At 36.8% G+C, this 21845-nt stretch overlaps 1 protein-coding gene across 3 annotated transcripts in view; it reads left to right on the top strand.

The window, feature by feature from the left end:
• Positions 1–382: 382 nt before the first annotated feature.
• The window catches only part of LOC145676843 (uncharacterized), a 118556-nt gene continuing 97093 nt past the window's right edge, over positions 383–21845 (top strand). For 2 of the 3 annotated variants that reach the window (XM_081747630.1, XM_081747632.1), the window contains exons 1-2: positions 383–2074; positions 11294–11404. In XM_081747630.1, the coding sequence (XP_081603756.1) occupies positions 398–2074; positions 11294–11404 (1788 nt within the window). In that variant the 5' untranslated portion in view covers positions 383–397. The remainder of the gene's footprint in view (positions 2075–11293; positions 11405–21845) is intronic. The other variant, XM_081747631.1, reaches the window with a different exon arrangement.

Below are 21845 nucleotides of genomic sequence, written 5' to 3' on the forward strand. Positions count from 1 at the left end.
TTGAAGTTCACAGAAGCTTTCTATCAAGGGAGTCGTCGAACAGCAAAGCCGCAAACTACTTCACTAACGGATAGTCAAGAGTTTGTGAGATTTCAAATACTTTTTTTTTTTTTTTTTGTTACGTTACACACATTTACTCCAATCTCTTACGAACGTAATCTACCAAACATTTCTGAACTTCACATGTATTGTGTAATTACGTAAACATTAATTTAATATACTTTTCCAGCGTGTTACCAATATTTTGCAAAAATTAAAGGAAGTAATCGCCACTAGTAGACGGTTTACATACTAAATACACTTGTCTGAAGAACGCAAACGCGCGATAGACCCGTCTAAAGATTTAAGTTTAGCATATTAATAAGATGAGAATGATGATTTCTGCAAATATCTAATTATGTTTCTTAATTTCTCTTTGCAGTATCAAGAGGCTCTGGGTGCAGCACAGTCCCAAACAGCGGGAGGAACAGATGCTTCAGGATATAGCAACCCACCTCCACCTCTGCCACCAGATAAGCCACCACCACCACCTCCTGAAGAAGCCAACAAAGCAGCAGCAGCTGCTGCAGCTGCAGCGGGGCCCAATGCAGTAGCATCAGCAGTGACAGGAGCAACGCCTACATCAGGTACAGCTTCTACAGGTCCTTCAGCAGCAGGAGATTCGAGCGCACCCTTACAACAGACATCAGCGTCGTACTCTACTCAATCTGATAAGGGGCCTGACACCTCTTCTGCTCAACTAAGTAAGAGCCAAGATGCTAGCAAGCCAGTTTCTGCAGATACACAGGCTTCTGATAAACAACCAAATAGTCTGTCAGGCACTACTCATGCAACTTCGTCAGCTTCTGTAACTACAACTCAGTCGACTCCAGGAACAACCACGTCAGGAGCACCACCGTCTTCGTACGGTGGACCTCCTCAATCGTATAATAGTTCCACTGTAGATCCACAGAAGGCTGCAAGTGCTTCAACGTATGGAGCATATAATGAATCAGCAGATCAATTTGGGACGCCGCAGACCGGTACACCTGGGAAAACCGACGATTCTCCTTACGCGAGACCACCGCCGGGAGTACCTCCTGATCCCTACGGAGCTCAAGCAAATCCGTACGGTACTGCTACGACAAATGCTTATGCAATGCCACCACCAAATGCTTATGGATATGGAGGGGCATATCCTGGTGTTCAGAACCCTCCATATGGTGCGCAACCCACAGGTGCATATGGCATGCCTCCTACCACACCCTATGGAGGTCCTCAAGCTGCTCCTTATGGTAATCCGCCATATGGGGCACCTCCCGCAGGGATGTATGGAGGTGCACCAGGTGCATATGGCGGTTCACAAGGGTATGGGAACACTCAAGGTGCAGGATACGGTAGTACTCCAGGTAGCGCTTATCCTAATGCACAGGGAGCTGGATATGGAGCGTCGCAAGGAGTCCCTTACGGAACACCGCCTCCGCGAACAGATGCTAGTGCAACACCTTACGGCAATAGTAGCTATAAGAGACCTGAAGATAATTATAGTGGTAATTTTAATGCTACTTCACAAGACGATTCGCAGTTTAGTAGTCACCCAAAAAGAGTTGCAGAAGATCAGAATAGTAGTCAACCTGACCAGTTTGGGGGTACAGATGGGGGAGCGTATAAAAAGTTTCGTGGTGATTCGTATGGTACATATGGTGGTCGATATGGTGGACAGGGTAGTGCAGATGATAAACCTGACCAAGATGTGAATCAAGGGAATCGTGATAGTCAGTTCGGTAATCAGTTTCCTTCTCAATTCGGTAACCAAGGTGGGCAGTTTGGTGGGCCAGCAGGCGGTGCTAGTGGACAGTTCGATGGATCCTATGGCAGCCCCCAAGGAGGGCAGTTTGATAGTCCGCGTGGCGGCTTTAGTGGACGTGGTGGACGAGGCAGAGGACGAGGTCAAACACGTGGTGCAAGACAAGGAGGACGATGGGGTCAAGGTCCAAATGAACCGAATCAAGATAAGAGTCAAGACTTCGGTAATGGTCCCGGCTTTGAAAGGCAACAACGTCCAGAACCTGGAGAAGTTACTCGAGTTAGGAAGGTAAGCATGAATTTTGCAAAATTGTCTATATGATGTATTATGTGTGGCTGAGATTAGTAACTTGAAAATTGTTTGAGTGTAGTATGTGAGTAAATTAACACGGATAATGCTTAATTTCAGAGCTGTTGAATGCTTTAAGGAAATATATATATATAGTAGTACAGCGAAGTTCCCTTATTCTAACATTGTCAGGTTAGGTTTCTATGAAGCCCTGTTCAGATCATAAAGGAAGATTTATTTTTTATATAGAAGTTTTCAAACTGTGAATCGTGGGCTTTATGCTTGTCAGAAAGTACATACTTCTTTTTCAAATCCGCTAAATCTTAAATGTGGTCTGAGAACGACTTAATCTAATTCGAGTTAATTTCTAAATGTAACAATTCATAATTGTTTCTAGTACAGGGTGTCCGCCGTAAACATTCGATAAAAGAAAAAAATCATCAGACCTATCGTATTTCTATGTTGTTAGTACATATCCGTATTAAATGTCCAATAAAGAAAAAATATCATAACTGTCGTTCTAATATATCTCTACAAAGGTTAGTTCTACATGTAGAGAAACTCAAAATGTTTTTTCTACATCCTATATGCAATAGATTTCATTTCAATATGTGCATCATTTGTAGCGCGGCAGACGTCGAACCTATATTCCAGTGTTGTCTAGCACTTCTGGTGCAACATTATTAATAGCAGCACGAGTGCAGTCTCACAGATCACGTAGATAACGAATGGGAGTTCTATAAACCAGAGGTTTTACAAATTTGCAAAGGAGAAAATGGCGTAAGGTCAGAGCTTCTAAGGGTTCATAAAATTGGGTCATTATCCATTGGATGGAACAGCACGCTTTGTGTGGCGGTCCGAAAGTGATAGCAAATTTTCGGTGTGACGAAGGCGTTTTTCCTGTTTCTTGATGGACTTCAACGTTGGTACATTGTCTGTAGGTCGTAGTCGATACCCAATACTAAAACTACATTGCACGAGTGTTACAAACTTGAATTCGGACTAGAGTCCATCTTGCTATTGATGCCATTGTGGTAGTGCACTTTGTATACAGGGTGGGCCATTTTAATTAATCCACGGAAATATCTGAAAAATGATAAAACATAGAAGAAATGTTTCAAGTACACGTTATATATTGCTAAGGGGGAAACCCAATTCCGCCAAAAGTACCCCTCCCCGCCCCCCGTAAATGGGGGTAACGGGGGGTAACTTTGAAATGTCAAATGGGAACATGGGTCGAGTAATACCTCGTTCGAAAGGTCTTGGAAAACTAAGTAACGCTGTACCAAAAGATGTTCCATATTGTGCACCGGTTTCAAAATGGCCGCCATAATATGGTTCGGAAACTCCAGTACCCGTAGTGTGAAAACCATGGAAGGTAAATGAATGGAACAAAATTGAAATACGTAAATATCATAGGGCATATCGAACGGTGTGGTCCCTGTGATCCCAGTGGCCTCCCTGAAGGGGTCTTGGGGGCTAACTTCAAAATTTCAAATAGTAACATGAGTCGAGTGGTACCTCGTTCGATAAATCTTGCAAAATCTAACATATTGCAGGAGAAAACGATTGATGTGAAATGGCAGTGTTCTCAAAAGGCCGCCGAAACATAGTATCCGTGTCAGAGAAAAGGTTTAGTACCCGTAGTATGAAAGCGATTGGAGATAAATCAACAAGAGAAAAACTGGGGTAGCTAACTGACGTAAGGTACATCGAGAGGTGTTGTCGGGGTGACTCCAAGGGCCAACTGAAAAGTATCCGGGGCCAACTTAAAAATTTCAAATAGCAGCTTGAAGCGAGTAACATCACGTTACATAGACAAATTAATATCAAACAGCTTCTGTAAGAAAATTTTCGACATGAGACACCGTTTTCAAAATGATCGCAAAGACATGGTGACTGTGTCTAAGAAAACGTCTAGTGCCCATAGTATGAATACGGTTAGACATAAATGAAAATAACGAAAATTAAATAGGAAAACCACGGAGGCGTTCCAAGGCTCGAGAATAATTAAACAGAGATAAAAATATTAGAGTAAAATTGCCATGATGTATAGAGAGAAATCCAAGTCCTGCAAAATAATCTCTCCCTGCGCTCTGTATGTGAGTGGGGTGGAAAGTAAAGTGAAAGTTCAAACGAGAACTCTACTTTAATTCGTAAATTAAGGCTAACCTTACAAATAGGTATGGTGTGGTTGAAACATTTGTTTGTAAGGATGACGCTGTAGTGACTAAAAAAAGAGAAACTTTTATGCAATGCGTGCTGGTTATTCAGAAAGCATTTCGGGGATATACGTACACACCGTTTCGTCCCTCAAGCTCACAATATGACATGAATGCTAATAGTTAATCAAAATGTAACTGTGGCCATCCGCGTTAACTTAGTGCACCAATTCTCTATGCATGAAGTCTGCCTTCCAAACAGCATTGGGTAGGTCAAGCGTACGCCCGAACCGTTGTCCGGTTGGACATTGAAATTTTGAAGTTAACCCACAAGACCCCTTCAGGGAGGTCACTGGGATCACAGGGACCACACCATTCGATATGCCCTATGATATTTACGTATTTCAATTTTGTTCCATTCATTTACCTTCCATGGTTTTCATACTACTGGTACTGGAGTTTCCGAACCATGTCATGGCGGCCATTTTGAAACTGGTGCACAATATGAAACATCTTTTGGTACAGCGTTACTTAGTTTTCCAAGACCTTTCGAACGAGGTATTACTCGACCCATGTTCCCATTTGACATTTCAAAGTTACCCCCCGTTACCCCCATTTACGGGGGGCGGGGAGGGGTACTTTTGGCGGAATTGGGTTTCCCCCTTAGCAATATATAACGTGTACTTCAAAAATTTCTTCTATGTTTTATCATTTTTCAGATATTTCCGTGGATTAATTAAAATGGCCCACCCTGTATATGCGCAGTGTGACGACACTTATGATGAGAAAAAAATTTTGAGCTTCTCTGCTTGTAAAAAACTTCGGAACAACATAATAATTAGATCAGAAGTTCTGAATTGTTCTTTATTGGACGTGTAAACCGGATGCCCTGTATTTGTAGGATTTTGTATTAGATAAATATAGGGTCCTCCTTATTTCAATACTACTAAAAACAAATTATCACAAATAGAATGGATTTAAAGTAAATTATTCACAAGAAACTTATGTTTAAGTATCAATCCATTTTATTCAGACAGTGAGAGAAAATGTGAGTTAAATAAAAGATTCAAACATGTATTTTGTCTCGTTTTATGTATATAGTAATGAGGCAAAGTAAGTACCAGTATTCAATATTGGTAGTATCGTTTTTCAGCTACTTCATTCTTTCATATGACATTTAATAAAGAAAAATCCAATCAATTCTTTTGATAAAATTTCTTCGTCGATAAATTAGATTATCGTCAATTGCATGTCACATTTTAGAAATTGTAGGAAGTTATGCTGAATTCGTTTCGTTCGGAATTTGTTTTAGAAAATAACACATGGGAAGAATCGTCCAGATTGTATATCATGTCTGATATTACACATGTTCTTTCCAGAGTAGGAATGGGTTTGAAAGAACTTGCCAATTGAAGATGATTATTATTTATTGTTATTATTGTTTGCTTCAAAGAATCAATGGGTTCATTAATGTCTGTTTAGCTTACCAGACTGTACAAAGATTTTTTGATGGAATTGCAGAAACTTTTACTTCTTGAAAGCTTGGAAATTGAAATTTAGAAGAAGAAGAAAAAAACTATAGTTTGTGGCATTATTGAATTGTAACATTTGCTCCATCTCTGTACTGAAATTAAGCCCGTTAGACTCCTATCCATTTAGTTTTTTATATTAAGTAGTTGCATGAAAGTGAAAAAGCGGTTTTAGAAAGTTTCTAACTTAAGTTGATATGATGTGAATATGCTTGGAATCACTCCTGTATACAGCGGACTCTCGTTAATTCAAGCTTGGATTTTTCGAAATGTTTGGTAATTCGAATAAAAGTTTTTTTTTTCTTTCTTTGAAAACTGCATTGAAAACAATAGTAAAAATCGTGGGTAAATAGAACCTTTGAATCTCTTGTTTGTATAAGTCGAACTAATTATAGTAAAAGAATTTTTAAAGTTTGACAGTTTGCAAACAGAAGAATGCAGTTTCAACTGCTTTTCAATTATCCTGAGGAAGCCTTAGGAAAGAGTGACAAAAAAACACAATTAATCGGATGATGATGATATATATTCAGACACGAAAATCGGTGGTGAAGTAAAGAAGGAACATATATCAAACTCATCTAAAGTTTCCGAAATGGTGAAAATTTAAGATCTATTGAATGTCAAGCAAATGTTGACTTAACGACGTATTTCACGCGAGAAGAGATAATTAAGGTTTTTATTCTTATTCATGTACTTAGTTTTGTGTTAATTCAATGTTTGTGGTACTGTGCCTAAGCGTCTGTTCCATGGTACGTGTGGGTAGTTTATGTACGAGTAAATGTAGTTTGTTTTTCGGTATTGGATCACGCAAATATGCTGCCCTGAAGGTGAAGTCTACTGCATATTAATTATCTTTTTCTATGTGCAGTAGGTTTGTTCAGTTGACTTTTGAGTCATTCGAATGTTTTTAGTTTCCTCTTGGAATTCGAATTATAAAAGAGTCCGCTGTATTTTAAAGTTTAAAATGTGAGTGAGGGTTTTGGAGGTGTTTGAAACCTCTTATAACTTTTCTAAGAAACAGGACTCCGTATGACTGACTTGAGATTTATTTATATATTTTTGTAAGATGGTAGTATTTAACGGAGGCGTAACTGTTCGTCATAACAGTAATTTTTGTTGGGTAACTATGATTCATAGTTCAATTTGAAATTGTAATTTATAGTATGTAGCTTGTTGGAAATTTTTAACTATTACGTAGGAATGAAAAAGCAGAATTAGCAGCAAATAGTATCGATACTTCAATTAGTGAATGAAATTATTACTAATTTCGGAGTAATTTTTTTAAATGATTACTGAAGGTATACGTGCGTATTCTTTCATGCGAATTTCAAAGATTTCCGAGAAAAAATAATTTTATAATAAATATTATATTTCTTAATATGAAAATGCAAAACGAGTAGTCACGTTTAGAATGAAAGAAAAAAAGTGTCATTGTAACTATTGCAGGTACTAAGACATCCTACGAAAATAAAATACTACACGACCAATGTAAGTAAAGTTACGGAAAATAAAGTATTCCACATATTCAATTTATTATTATTATTATTATTATTATTATTATTATTATTATTATTATTATTAGAGACCGGATATTTAGGGACAAAATATGGAAAGTAGTTTGGAAAACAGACATACACTAAACTCTAACTCGACAAAATGAAGAAACATTAATGTCAGAAAAATGGAAGTAAGTCATAAATATGTCGAATAGTCTAGAAGTGCCCATTGTTTTATAGAATGAAGCAAAAAAATATTTTTATGTATAGTACATCTAATAAATAAATTACAGTGGACCCACGGGTTACGAACATAAATCCATTTCGTAACGCTGTTCGTAAACGATTTTTTTTTTCATTTAAACATTTTTTAAATACAGTTAATTCATTCTAGCCATAGAAACATGATACTGTATGTACGTTTTACATTTCTAAGTTTTTTGTAATGAAGAATATAAATAGAAGTAACGATATCCCTTTGAAAGACTTAGAAAGCACATGAGGGCTAAAAAAACAAAATATATATATATATATATAAAAAAAAAACAGCAATCTGACATAATGTTTAAGCCAAACGTGGAAAAGCGTTGCTAGGCGCGTGAAATTGTTGGCATAGATGTGTGTGTGTGTGTACGTTCGTATTCCGATATACTCTATTGTTCGTAAGAAGTGTACGGACTCCTTCAATTCGCGAAGAAGTTCACAAGACTTGTTCGCGAATCGAACGGGTCCGTAGACAGTTGGTCCACTGTGTTTACGTTATATTATCTCCTAACTCAGCAGTACTAAGATTTACAGTCTTTTATACACGGTAGTCAGTCACAAGGAATTGTTAGTTGTGATTGCAATAACTTGCTCACATTTCTTGCAGCGACATTCTATGTATCAGGGTGGAGCTTCACCTTCATCTTGACATAAGATGATTTCGGTTCTTCCTAACTTCCTAAACTGACAGAAACGTTTAACGAAACAAGAGATCTCTGCAGTTATCTCAATCAAGTCTTAAGTAAAATGCAAAGAATAGACAATTCTCGGTATTAAGCAATAATATAGGCAACTTGCGTTCATTTTTATCATTCTAACAGTAAGAAATACGCATTTTGCCTAACTTCCGATCTCTATAATTCTTGTTTTGTGCCCGTAGCTTTTCTGCGAAGAGATCTTAACGTTATTCTATAACTGGGCGTCGTTGTCATTCAAATACAAAGCGCACTAGGAAAATTTTGCAGTACGACCTTTTTCTTATACTTTTTTTGAAAGTACTTTCCACCACATATTTTACCAGTCGTTGAAGAAACTGCTATCTTTCAGCAAAGGTCTGGGCACACTCATTCCCCCAAGCCCTTAGTAGGGCGTCATCACTTGTAAAATGCCTTCCTTCCAATCTGGTCTTTACATGGAGGAACAGCGCGAAGTCTCAGGAAGCGAGATCTGGACTGTATGGAGGGTGCTCTAACAGTTTTAGTCCAGTGCTGGTCAAATACTCTGAGCAAACTTTTGAAGGCTGCGCTGGAGCGTTGGCGAAGAAACCATTTGCCCACCCTTTAGTTTGGATGCAGCTGTTTGAGAGCTGTAAGAACTTAAGGCAGACATTCCTCGGTATACCACTTTCCTGTGACTATCTTCTGTGTGTCTAAGACAATTCGCTCGACAATTCCACACACGCTCAAAAATACCGCCACTATTCTCTTCTTCACTGATGTGGACTTTCGAACAGCCACAGGAGTTTCCTCAGCTTCGAACACCCACACTTTCTTTTGAGCCTTGGTCGAGACGTCACAGTAATAGAACGACGTTTCGTCACCTGTCATAATACTGTTACGAGGAAGATTTTAAAATTTTTTCAACATTTCAAGGCACCGTGAAACACTGTGTACCATCTGCTCATCGGTCAAGGTATGTGTTACCCAAAGGGTACAAATTTTTCCAACTCGAAGGTGATTGCGGAGAATAGCTGGAACTGCTGGTACATTAATGCCTAAACTTTTATTTCACGGTATGTGATCCGTCTATATGTCTCAAGCATTTTCCTTACTGGAGCAGTGTTTTGTTCAGTCACAGATGAAGATAGCCGACCTGACCTTGAAGCGTTCTCAAGGCTGAACTTACCTTTGTTAAACTCGGTACCACCTAAATATCGTGGTACGATGAGGACAATCCTCTCCAAGCACAGGAGTAATTTCCTCTAAACACTGATCAACACTCAAACCCCGTGCAAAATTGCCCGGTATTCAGTTTTGACTGTGAGACATTTCCACCTCTTTTCACTAACTTAGCTGAAAATCAACTGACACCGAGTGAGTGACTAGAGCTTTTACAGTGCATGTTTGAACATGTTGAAACACTTGCTACGTTGCAAACTCCTGTGATGATTCGTGCTGTTCTATTGCAAAACTTTCCTAGTGCCCTTTGTATTGATGCTGTTAAGGGAAGCAGGAAGTTATTTGAATAATTACACTTACGTTAGTCGCGCAGTAGTTGTTTCTGTATTGTTGTGTGTTGAGGTCACTCATTACACTCCGCCTGCGTATTCAAGGAATAATACTCATGTTTTTTATGCACAGTTTTTTCCATGTTTCATATTCATATTCATGTTCTAGTTCTTTGAAAATACTACACAGTGAAACAGTCGTGAGTTGTTATGTTCCTCATTGTCAAAATATAAGTATTCATGTAATGACGTCATAGCTTAGATGATAAACTGAGCAAGAGTGAAGAGCATGTTAAAAGCAATGACTAGTTTAATCAGTACGAAAATTTATTAATGTTTTAATATTAATAACGGAGAAATATTTTAATATAATTCTTTGATTTTTGCGTTATTTTGAGGAAAGTGGAAAATTGGAAACTGTTTTGATGGCTGCCTCTGCCTACAAGTCCTGCCTTTAGTGTTCCAAATTGAAAACAAATTAATATTGCATATTAACTTACAGTATAATATTCTAGTAGGTAGAAGAAAAATTCTTTATTAAAATAAGACATTTTCAAGTTATTCTCTCATTATTTAAGGGTTTGTCGCCTGTCGTAAGTTGCATGCATGTTTCTGTATAATCGGGAGAATTTCACTAATCGGGACTATTTTATGTTATTAATTTTTCATGTATATTTGAAGTATATTCATAAATATGTGAAAATGGGTTACGGAACTAATAAGTATCGGTAACAGTTTTGATAAACCAAGGTTAGCATTTTGGACAAATTGCTAAGTACCATAGTAATGACTGATATTTAGTTATAGCAGCTAGATGAGAAAACAAATGCTTTCAATACACATTTTTCTTATATTTTGTTCTATATTAAGGAATATTGTTGTTTTCAACGTATTTGCATGAGAATTTGTGGATAAAATGTAATCCATATTTACTAACGACTATGACTCGTTACTTACGACTACCAATTTCCATTAATTTAAATGGTAGTTCTGTTAGTATAATTAGCAATGTGAAAATGCTACAAGCAACATTTTTAAATTAGTGTAGCTCATTCATTCTTAATAGAGACGTGTTGTACAATTGTAGACAGAAGGACATGAGGTTTCACAATTGTGTGCGACGTGGAACACGTTGTTAACAAAAGTAATGATCACTTTTTTTTTCGTGTTGGTCTCACCGTGGTATAACTCATCACTGGGTTGCTAATTTTCATGCAGTTATTCTTTTCTTCTTCAACTGGTAGACATTTATCATGTTCATCACATAATCATATTACCTTAACAGTCTAATCTAATTTAATTCTTTTTACGTTGCTGTGCTGTGGTGCTGACGATAGATATGTAGTAGACCTTTATATTTCGTAGAACTTTATATTTGATATTTATTCTGAGCCCATTCAGTGCTACTTCACCATCTATATCAGAAATATTGCTTTTCTTAACATGCTGATAGTGTGTTACCCCGTGAATCCTCTTGCGACCTCACTAATACCTTGTTCGTGCCTCCTTTGATTCCATCATAACAGAATCTAATTGGAAATGGTCATGGGAATCGTTTTTCCCACTTGACCCTAATGATTTCTCAATTTTCATTGTTCCAGGATAGTTCCGGTGAAATGTCGGAAGCAGAAAAAGCATTTGATGCTCAATTTCAGCAGTGGGAAGCTCAGTTTAATAAATGGAAAGAAGAAAACAAAAACCACCCGGATAAGGTATATAAACTTTCCAACTTTTTCCTTTCTTAACATTTCAGAGCATGTTTCATATCCTAGTGCATGCAAAATGCTGTAGGATGTACCGTATTATGCTGCCTGCTTTTTCGGTTTCAAAATTTGCTGTGATAATTTGGTGCAATTTTCATGTAAAGAAAAGTGGAGAGAAGCGGAAAGTACATTTTATTAAAAACAGAAAGAATGGTTTGACAGATTGTAAAGCGCTTCATTATTCCCATAATTTTGTGCTGTCTTACTTTACTATTGTTGAACTAGTCAGGGTATTAAGTTACAGTTTATGCTAGAACTATGAAATAAAGTGAAGGTTTTTGCCCCACGGTAATGCCGTGTAGGCTAAAGAAGGGACGGTAATGATGAGAATGAAGGAAATGATGGAATAAAGAAAGTGCGAAGAAACTGGAGAACACCGAGAAAACCCATACACACGGTGTTAGTCCACCACAAGGCCCACTTGGTATGCTAGAGTCATAAATGATAAGACTTTTATATTGGTTTAACGTCACATTGACCGAAAGTTCCTTAAAAAAATAGGCTGTTTCCAGACAAATATTTTTATCATTATGAGCGATAAACCAATATTGGTAAAAACGAAGTATGTATATTATGCAAGTATACTACATTTTTCTTTAAATAGTGTTACTAGTGATCAAACTTACCATGCTAAAAATATCTAGACCAGCGTTTTTAAACTATTGTCCGCGGATTATAAGTGGTCCTTGAGGTATTGGCTTGTGGCTTTTTTTAAGGCAGAACATGAGTCCAAAAAAGAAGGAAAAAAAAAAAAAAAAAGATAATAGAAATTGAATTGAATTTCATCTCTTACACTACACTTGAAAATCTCAGAGATGTTGATATGTTACACTACCAAGCTACTTTCACCCTTTCTCCTTGGACTAACAACTTCATGAAATTTATTATTCTACCTGCTATAAAAATGTTGTAGATAGCCTTCAGTAATTAATACGCAATTTCTTCTATTAATATTAAATTAAGGGAACTCTAAATAATTTATTTTAGATATATATGTTTACTGGTATTATCATATGCTCAAAATATTTTTTTTTAATATTTAATTTGCATTCGAAATGTAGAAGAGTCGGATAGTCCGTAGAACAATCTGAATAATAAAAGTGACCTCACTTCAAAGTTTGAGAAATGCTGACGTAAACAATTTTATTCTTTCTTATTTTCAACATTTTTTTTTTTCATTGGTCTATTCAATCTGAGTACATTATAATAGATTAGAATTCTGTATTTCGTGCAGCAGTGGAAAAGAAAGAACAGCAGCTGCAAGTAAGTATTTCGTAGAATGCAGGAAATGGTTCATGTTTAATTAGGACAATACAATATTATTACAAGTTGTATTTTCAACAACTCAAAATTAGTGAGATTCTGTGAATGAAACCTTGACCAAGGAAAAATCTGAAAATATTGTCTGGAAACTTACGTAGGAGGGAAGAAGAAAGTTGTTTGATTAAAAGAAAAAAAAAAAGTAAGAATTGAATCTTTATCTCAGGAAACATATTTAAAGTGTTGGGAGGTGTTTTTTTTGTTTTAAATTCTAATTATTGTATCGTTGCATTTCATTACACTACGATTCTATAATTATAAAATATACATCGTATTTTCAAACAGATATGTAAGGTTGTAATTTAAGTATTGCAACAAGAAAATTCATACTGCGTGATGTTTAAATCTGTTATCGTAAATTCTGAGACAAAGTTTAGGAAGTTCGATAGAGCTGGTGTTGAAGGTTATGAATTGCAGTTGACCCCATGAAATACTGAGTAAGTAATGTTGGATATTCTAAAACAGCAGATAATACACGTGACAGTATGGAAATGGGATGAAGGAATTGTAAAAATATGTGACGTAATAGCGCTTTACAAAGTTGGCAAATCACTTTTTCGAGATCCTTCAAATCCTGAGAACGCTATATTACAAGAGCATTTTGTCTTCAGAGGTTCATTGAAACCCGTACAACTGATTACGCTCTAGGCAAATCGTTCAGAAATAGTGTATCACATTTTGTGCGAGAATTTATGGAAATCTTGTTACTCATTACTCGGTTAAGACACGGCACGGTGTTTTCAAAATATGATTGTTCTAATTCCCTATACGGCTTGGGACTGTTGGCTTACAAGAAGTGCACCATGCAAGCGCCTCCTGGTGTAATGTTAAGCTGAAAATGGGCATAGATGAATCCTTGTCATGGAAGAGAGAATTTGCAAGTCAAGCAAAATTTTAATCTTCAAAATGATGCAATGTGTGCACTGATCTTTCGCATTAGTTATCAGGAAACTCGTATTATTTATCAGATCAGTCATCTCAGTTGGAGTTGGATGGAGCATGTAGAATGATAGCACTACTTAGTGCATTTTTGTATTTTTTTTAAGCGTTTGACTGTCGGAAAGAGAAAGAAAAAGAAAGAGTGTGAGTGAGAGAAAATAATTCCTGTCTTCGAGATTAAATCAACACCTGTCTCAGAACTTAAGGTGATCTGGTACCCCTAGCAACCTTGAAAGTTAGTCCATTTGAAAAGCATTGCAAAGTTTTTCACTATTTTCTTCTTTATTATTCAAGTTACAAACGTCAAAATTTGAACAAACCTAGAGGAGACACATATCTATGTCTTGTGTGTTTTAGATTTTGAAAAAAACACAGTAAAAAAGCTTCCATGTTTGATTTTAAAAACTTGGCAACGCAGATGTAACCCTCCCACTCAAATTTTGAGTTGGTGTCTCCTTTTGTTGAAATGTCTATTGACTCCTGTGCGAACCTCCCTGTCCGCTTTTAGCGGTCGTCTTTCTGCCTGTCCTTCGAGTCGTGGTTGCTTGAAATGTGAATATCGACGGATAATCACTTTATGAGTGACAGCAGGAGGGATAGCAGTACAAATGTCTGTGCCGTGAAAAGACAACGGAAAGCGAGATATTCCTGCCGACCGAGGAAAAATATCGCACGATTTTCGGCTTCAGAAACATAAGAAAAGAGAAGAAAGAAGTGCTATTGTGTTTCATATTTCTGTGGTTATTTCTTCCGTTTCTATGTAGCTTTATTTCAATGCAGTATTTGAATGTTGAATGAAAGATAAATCGAACGGTTGATAAACAGGTAAACAGATAGAAGTAAAATATATATATATATATATATATATATATATATATATATATATATATATATATATATATATATATATATATATATATATATATAGAGAGAGAGAGAGAGAGAGAGATAAGCATATAAATGCAGAAAAAATATTTTCTAAAAATGATAAATAGCTAGAAACGATATATAGGACCTAACACATCAAACTGAGCTCTTGGAAAGTATGTACATTAGTAAAGAAATACTTTCAAACAGTGGCGTACTTTAAGATGTGTTGGTACAGGTTGTAATCCCTCCTTTCATATCTATTGAAATTAGAAGATTTTAGCTTTCATCTTGGATCAACAACAATCTTCCTGTATGGAGAAGGGGCTTACATATACGTACGACGACACATCACAATGTTTAGAAAATGTAAATGAGTAGAGAATATACACATCCAGGCAGAGGGCCCTATTTTCCCCTGAAGGTTACCATTCTTCCCATTTACTGTCCTCCCCCCAAATTTACCATTCTTTATTATGACAATTACTTTTTTAAAAATGTTATTCATGCTAAGTTCTCCTTCATACTTAGTGTTCATCAGTCTGTGGCTATCGAGCTCAAACCTCCTCCCCCCCCGAAATAAATGTGTTATATTCACAACTTCATTAAAAATTTGTCGGCACCTAAAAGGAAAAATATAAGTGCTTATTCTCGTATTGTGCATACCCCTTCCCGAAACAAATTCCTAAATACGCCACTCGTGTTCATAAAAGCATCATTGTGGTATAATTAAAATTCGATTGTTCCACTTTCAATGACAAATTATGTCCCTCCTCAAAAAAAAAAAAAATCATAGGTGCAACCTGTGCCCCAAAACCTGACTGTGAGCACCCCTGTAATCCAGAGAAGGCTAGGAAATGAAGTTTCTTTGTTTAAAATCTTTCCCAACCCCATAAACACCCGTAACACCAACCAAACTTTCTTTACACACATCCCTGGGCGTAACAAAATATATTGCTTCCTTTGCGTTTCTGTAAAAATATGTATCACTATTCTAAATGCTCTCCCTCTTGAGTTTTGAACACCTCACAAAATAAAATTCCCAGCGTACTTACTGATTAAACGGGAGACTCAGGTGAGATGCCCGATTGCAATACGTACATTTCCAGGATTTCCCACAGGGAAGTATTGCGTCGCACACTACACCACACATCTTTTAGGTGAGAACTGTTAATTTTATGCAAAGATTGAAGACTATAAAGAAATGCATTCCAGTGAAATTAACAATAAACAGAGAGACGGACCACCGAGACTGATTGGAATCTAAATATATGGGGGTGGGGGTGGGAAATGTTTATATGGAGACGGACAGTGTCAGAGGAAGAAGTCTAAATCTGTTCTACGAAACACAATACTAAGCGGATATTATTATTATTATTATTATTATTAGGGGCTCTATATTTAAACCCGACTAACGAATATTTCTGGCTACGCGTATGCCTTCAAACATAAGTGGAAAACATTCTTGTGTATCTTATTTTATCCTGTAGGGATGGCATAGAGACTTGTAGGCGGATCCTGAGAGAAGGGTCGTTCGCCACCTCCAATGGCACAAGCACCAGTGATGCAAAAGTTCAAGTCTGTACATAATAAAACTAAAGTAACCCTAAGTAGCAGTGTTACAACTCACCGCTATCCCATCCCTCAGGAATCCATCCTGGATCCGTCCCTGTGTCGTCTGGAGTCGAAAATATGTCATGTGAAAAGAAAAGGTATGAAAAATGTCATCTTACAGCCTTTTGCGTCGATTTCCTTATAAATTGTGAGAGGCCCGTCCTAATGTGCTAATTGACGAGGGGATGGCAGGGATTTCTCCTCTGAGAAATTTTTATCCCCCTGCAAGAGAAAATTTTCATTCCAGACAGGAATAACTTTTCCCCACTCTTACGTGTGTGAAGGCTGGGTGCGTATATGAGTGAAATTCATCCGCCCTGGGAAAAATATTCAATTCGCACACTGACCCGTCGAGTTATCCAATTTTTATATAACGTAGTGAAGATTTTTTTTTTTTTGCGAAATAAAGTAGTGGTGTTTATTTTGTGAAATAAAGTACCGGTACTGAGGAATAGTTGTGCAACTACGGCGGGGGTTAGAGGGCCTGCTCCCTTCCTAAACTTTTAGCCCCTCAAACCACAATGCATCCTATGACATTGATACGGAGACCCAGAATTGTTACGATTGCCCCCCCCCCCCCCCAGCATATTTATGCTCCCCAAACTTCAGTGGCTGGTTGCGAGCCTGGTCAACAAGGTTTTCACAGATATTACATAATTTAAACAAATTTGTATAATGCAAAATAAATTTACTACTAAATCATGCTTAGGTATGCGTACGAGACGAGTCGAGACACGGCTTTTCCAATAGAGAAATATACATTTTTCGAGTCGAGACATCACTTTTACAGCAAATTTTCGAGACGAGACAACCACAAATCTTGTCTCGTGCGCATCTCTAATCTTGCTCAATTTTAAACTAAGCCAACATCATTTACTTACAAGAACATAAAGCTGGGTAACGGCTCACGCAACATTTTATCAAACTTGGTTCTCTTCTGTTCGAACTCACAGTGAAAGTTTGCACAAGATATTTCATACGAATTTGAAGGGTGTATCTATGCACATGATACCCAGGTAGAATCACACAGCCTTCAGGCGCCTTGCGAACTTCATTTATTAGAAAAAAAAATCTAAAATTAGGAAATGCTAGTGTGAACATTACATGGATCTATATTTTTTTCCTTCTCCGCTCCCAGGAAAAGGGAGATATGGACATTACACATGAGTATATGGTAATTTATACAATCTTGTATTGTCACCGGACATGTGCATGAAAAATTAAAAAAAGTTCTAGGGGATAGTATAGAAGTGGCCATGTGGACAAGCAACAAAGAAGGAAAGTGATTTTTAAAAAAGCAGGCCCCAGGAATTTTGCCCACATGCCATTTCACTTGATCATATTTCCCTCAAAAAATATTCATGTAAATATCTTTCAATTATTTCTGAAGAGAGGGTTTTGACCTCACTTTCAAAGGGTAATTTTGTCCTAGATTGATTCCAACAATATTTTTTCTATAATCTTTCCCAAAGATCACAAACTGACATCTACTATGTTATTTTGCGGAAATGATAAGCTGACAAGTGACAACTACCCTTCCAGGAATTCGCAGAATAAAAAGAAAGAAAAAGAGAGGGGGAGAGATGAGAAAAGAAGGTTTCGGTTGTACCGCTGTTTATGAGTCACCTGATTGGAACAACTTGAGCGAGGCAGAGAACTGAACTTGCCGCTCGACTCGGGCGGAAAGGAAAAACTATACCGTCGCAGGGAGTTCTGGTCTTACTGTTGCCATGTTTTCAAAGTTGAAGATAAAAGTTTCCTTACTGTGTTTTTTTCAAAATCTAAAACACACAAGACATAGATATGTGTCTCCTCTAGGTTTGTTCAAATTTTGACGTTTGTAACTTTAATAATAATGAAGAAAATAGTGAAAAACTTTGCAATGCTTTTTAAATGGACTAACTTTCAAGGTTGCTAGGGGTACCAGATCACCTTAACGGTATGCCTAAATATTATCAGTCCCGTGAGGTAACAGTGCTTTAAAGAAAGCAAAGGAAAAGAAGAATAATGTAAGCTATTGAGAGGTGAAATAAATTAAAATTAGCGCAAGTCCTAAATGTGAATAGCAACAGAATTAAGAATGTCCTCAGATATTTGTTTGTAAAATCAGTTAATAAAACAAGATAAAAGAAGATGAGCAAGTAAGGTACTAGTAAGGGAATTATAGTACAAAATATATACTCAGTGGGAGAATCATAGATGCCAGGAAAATAATTGAAATTATAAGGACTTCCACGCTCATACCCTTTCGACTTCATGATAAAAAAAATTCGATGGTAGTAAGTTGAAACAATAAAGCGTCCCTTAAGAATGGTACACTGTATATTGTTTGCTCATGATCAGACCCTATGTCGCGACAGGGTTCAAATGCGTAGGCTCACGTATCATCTTGTTTACTTTCGATGTTTGTAGTGTCTCGTCGGTTGTGTGTGTCACGCTCCGGATACAGCTCCAATGGCTAAATTCTGCTTTGGAATTGTAGGTTCCATCTTCTAGAACTTCACTCATACAGCGTAAGGACATGAAACATATTCTGACTATATACAATGGTAATTCGAAAAGTGAACTCCATATGGTTGTAAAGAGAAAGCCCACATAGATACGAAAGTTGTATATTTACTTCCATCGGAAAAGTACATCCTGCATTTTTAAACACTCGTCATATAAATTCAGGCACTTGTTATCCTATTTCACCACTTATACGGTAATTCCCTTTGCATAAAATTTGTCCGTCTGGGAATTCAACCAACCTGTTACAGCATTATGAAGATTCTTGTCAGCGAAGTACTGTGTCCCAAGCCACTTCTTCATATGAGTGAACAGATGAAAGTCAGAAGAAGCCAAAGTGAACTAAACTGGGGATGATCAAACACATCTCATTTGAAGTGGCATAAAAGATTCTGTGTTTGGTGAGTTCCGAGGCGAAAAGTCTCTATTGTCTTGCGAGAACATAGTCCAAGATGTTAGCAGACCGCGATGTTTGTTCTAGATGGCTCGTCTTGCTTTCTTTAAGTATTATAATAGTAAAGTTCAGAATTGATTCTTGTACTACGCCCAGGAATTCGACAAACAAGATCCCAAAACACGGTTGCCATTACCTTCCTCGCTGACAAAATTTGATCGGCTTTCTTCGGTTTGTAGATGTATGAGCCCATGGCATTGACTGTTGTATTGTCTCAGTATCCACATACGACACCCAATTTTCATCACCAACCACTATTCTGTTTATAAATTCCGCTCCTTCCGTGTTGCAGTGCGACTTTTTATAATTTTCAGAACATTTGGAAAAATAAGACAATACTGCTGTAGAGACAATGCGTAGTGCAGATTTTGGTAGTAGCTCGTGATATTTTACGAAGTGTGAAATCATATACGCTATAGGTTCTTTGAAAGGCTTGTAAGTGTAATTTTCTGATATAAATAACGTACACAGTTCAAATTAAATATTAGTCAAACATTGTGTATTCGATTGGCTGATAATTCTAAATTGATGCTGCGGTTTGGTAAAGTTATGAAGTTTTTCTTTCCTAGAAGGGAAGTAGTAACAGTACAGACGAATAAACTTCAGACGGAGGGTGAGATCAAGGCTTGATGCCATTTTCAACCAATTCTCAATCATTTATTTTGACTCCGATATTGTATCTTCCTGGTTCATGTCCTCTTTGCTCTTTCTGTTTTCTTCCATGTGACTCGTAACTCCATTTCCTATTTTGAATCTTACAAAAGTTGCTTTGTTTTTCGGAGTCGGTGAATATCTACTGACCGTGTGGGTTATTTCCAAGATATAAGAGTGGTGAAGAATGTTGTGGTGCTTTTATTTCCGTATTGCAGAGTAAAAGGTAAATTTGAAATCAAACTAAGTTAACTTTTACAAATGCATTAGTTACATATTGATGGGTAACTGCCACAATACAACTAGCAATATATTTTTAGTCCAAAACATTGCTTGGCGAAATAAATAATTTCAAGTTTTCTCACATCGCAGGGCTTGAAGTTTGTATAAACATTTTATTCATGGATTTTAGAGTATATTTATTTATCAATTCACCGATTGTTATACCTATATATTTATAAATTATCCTTTAATAGAATAGGTCTACTATATTTTGCTGTTGATCACATTATTCACTATATATTTTTACTTAGTTGGGAGAGAAGAATTATTCAGACAATGAGTGGTATTACAAACATTTTTTCTGTTGCCATTTTGATTAGAATTAGGAAGTGTTGTCAAATGTATAAAGGTATTTGTATTATTGGAAAATCACATAACAGTGATAACCGTTTCAATCATTGGGTTTAGTAAGTTCGATTGTGGCTGATGGCTTCGGAAATAAACCACTTAAGATCTTCCTTCCTTAGAGTTATTTTCTCTCTTTATTTTGTTCTTTTTATTCTTTGTTTATATTTGACATTAAAGATACGTAAGCACAAAGTGTTACAGTATTCTCTTCTGAATTATATTTCTTTGTATCGTGAAGTTTTGTCCGCACGTACCTACATAATTTTTTTGACCGCGTAGTCTGAAATTATTAGAGCTATATTTTCGGCATAGATCATTCTGGTGTTTTTTCCGTGCTTTTCTGCCTTCCTGTTAGGTTGCAATATCTTTTTTTTCATCAGCATATCTTTTTTTTTTCCATCATTGTTCAGAGAATTTCCAACTGACTACTAGGCTGTAAATATTGACAAGATAACTCGTTAGTGATTGTGTAGAATCATCAAGTATGTTTTGTACGGCCAGAGCTCTATCTAAATATAGGGATTATCTTTGTTCGAGAAAATATCTTCTGCGACATCAGTTCGTTAACATATTTTGGTCATTATACAGTGTGGGCGCAAGCTGGTAGTCGATTTTGTAGTTATATGTTCATTACTCAAGAAAGTAATAAAATCTGTAAGATACGGTCATGAAGTTTCTGTTTAATTCAGAGGCATTCAGTGTGCGCTCCACATATTATCATACAAGTGTCCAGTCGGTACACAAAGTCCAATCTCCGAACCATACAGTCCAATATTTCATGTATAGCACTTAGCCGGCTTCTTCCTTAGTCCAATATGAAGTGCTAGTTAAGAGTGATCTGTTTTTGTAGAATGCTACTTTCGCTACTGTAATTTTTTGTCTGTTTTCAGTATTGGTAAACATATAAAATCGACCAGTAATTTGTGTGCATCCTATATGAGCCAGTTTGGTATTAATGATTGGGAATTTTATTTGTCTAAAGTTCCAAGATAAATACGTTACTGTAGTTAAAAATAAGAAGCATACTTTCATATGTATGCTCGTGCACGATTTTGGTGTATTATTGTCATCCACCAAATTGCCATTGTCAGTTTATCTTGCTTTCACTTCAACCAGGCCAAGACTTAACAAGTACATGACAATGGAACTGCGCCAGCAACAGTGGTGGCACTGTTTAACAAGTACCCGCCTCCCCCCACACACCGATAACCTAGAAACAATGATAAAAGCAAAGAACTTGTAAACAAAAGCGTGTTACTTTTTCATTCTTTCGTTTACTAGGTTGGTTTCCATGAAGTTAATTGTTGAGCCTTACTGACCGCTTATAAAGTATGGGTTATAACGTGTGTTCATTCTCTTCTGAAATACTCATAAATTGAGTAAAGAATGGTTTTGAAGACTCGTTAA

The sequence above is a fragment of the Thermobia domestica genome, unplaced genomic scaffold (genome assembly GCF_964235325.1).
Source record: "Thermobia domestica unplaced genomic scaffold, izTheDome1.hap1.1 HAP1_SCAFFOLD_423, whole genome shotgun sequence".
Taxonomy (NCBI): Eukaryota; Metazoa; Arthropoda; class Insecta; order Zygentoma; family Lepismatidae; genus Thermobia; species Thermobia domestica.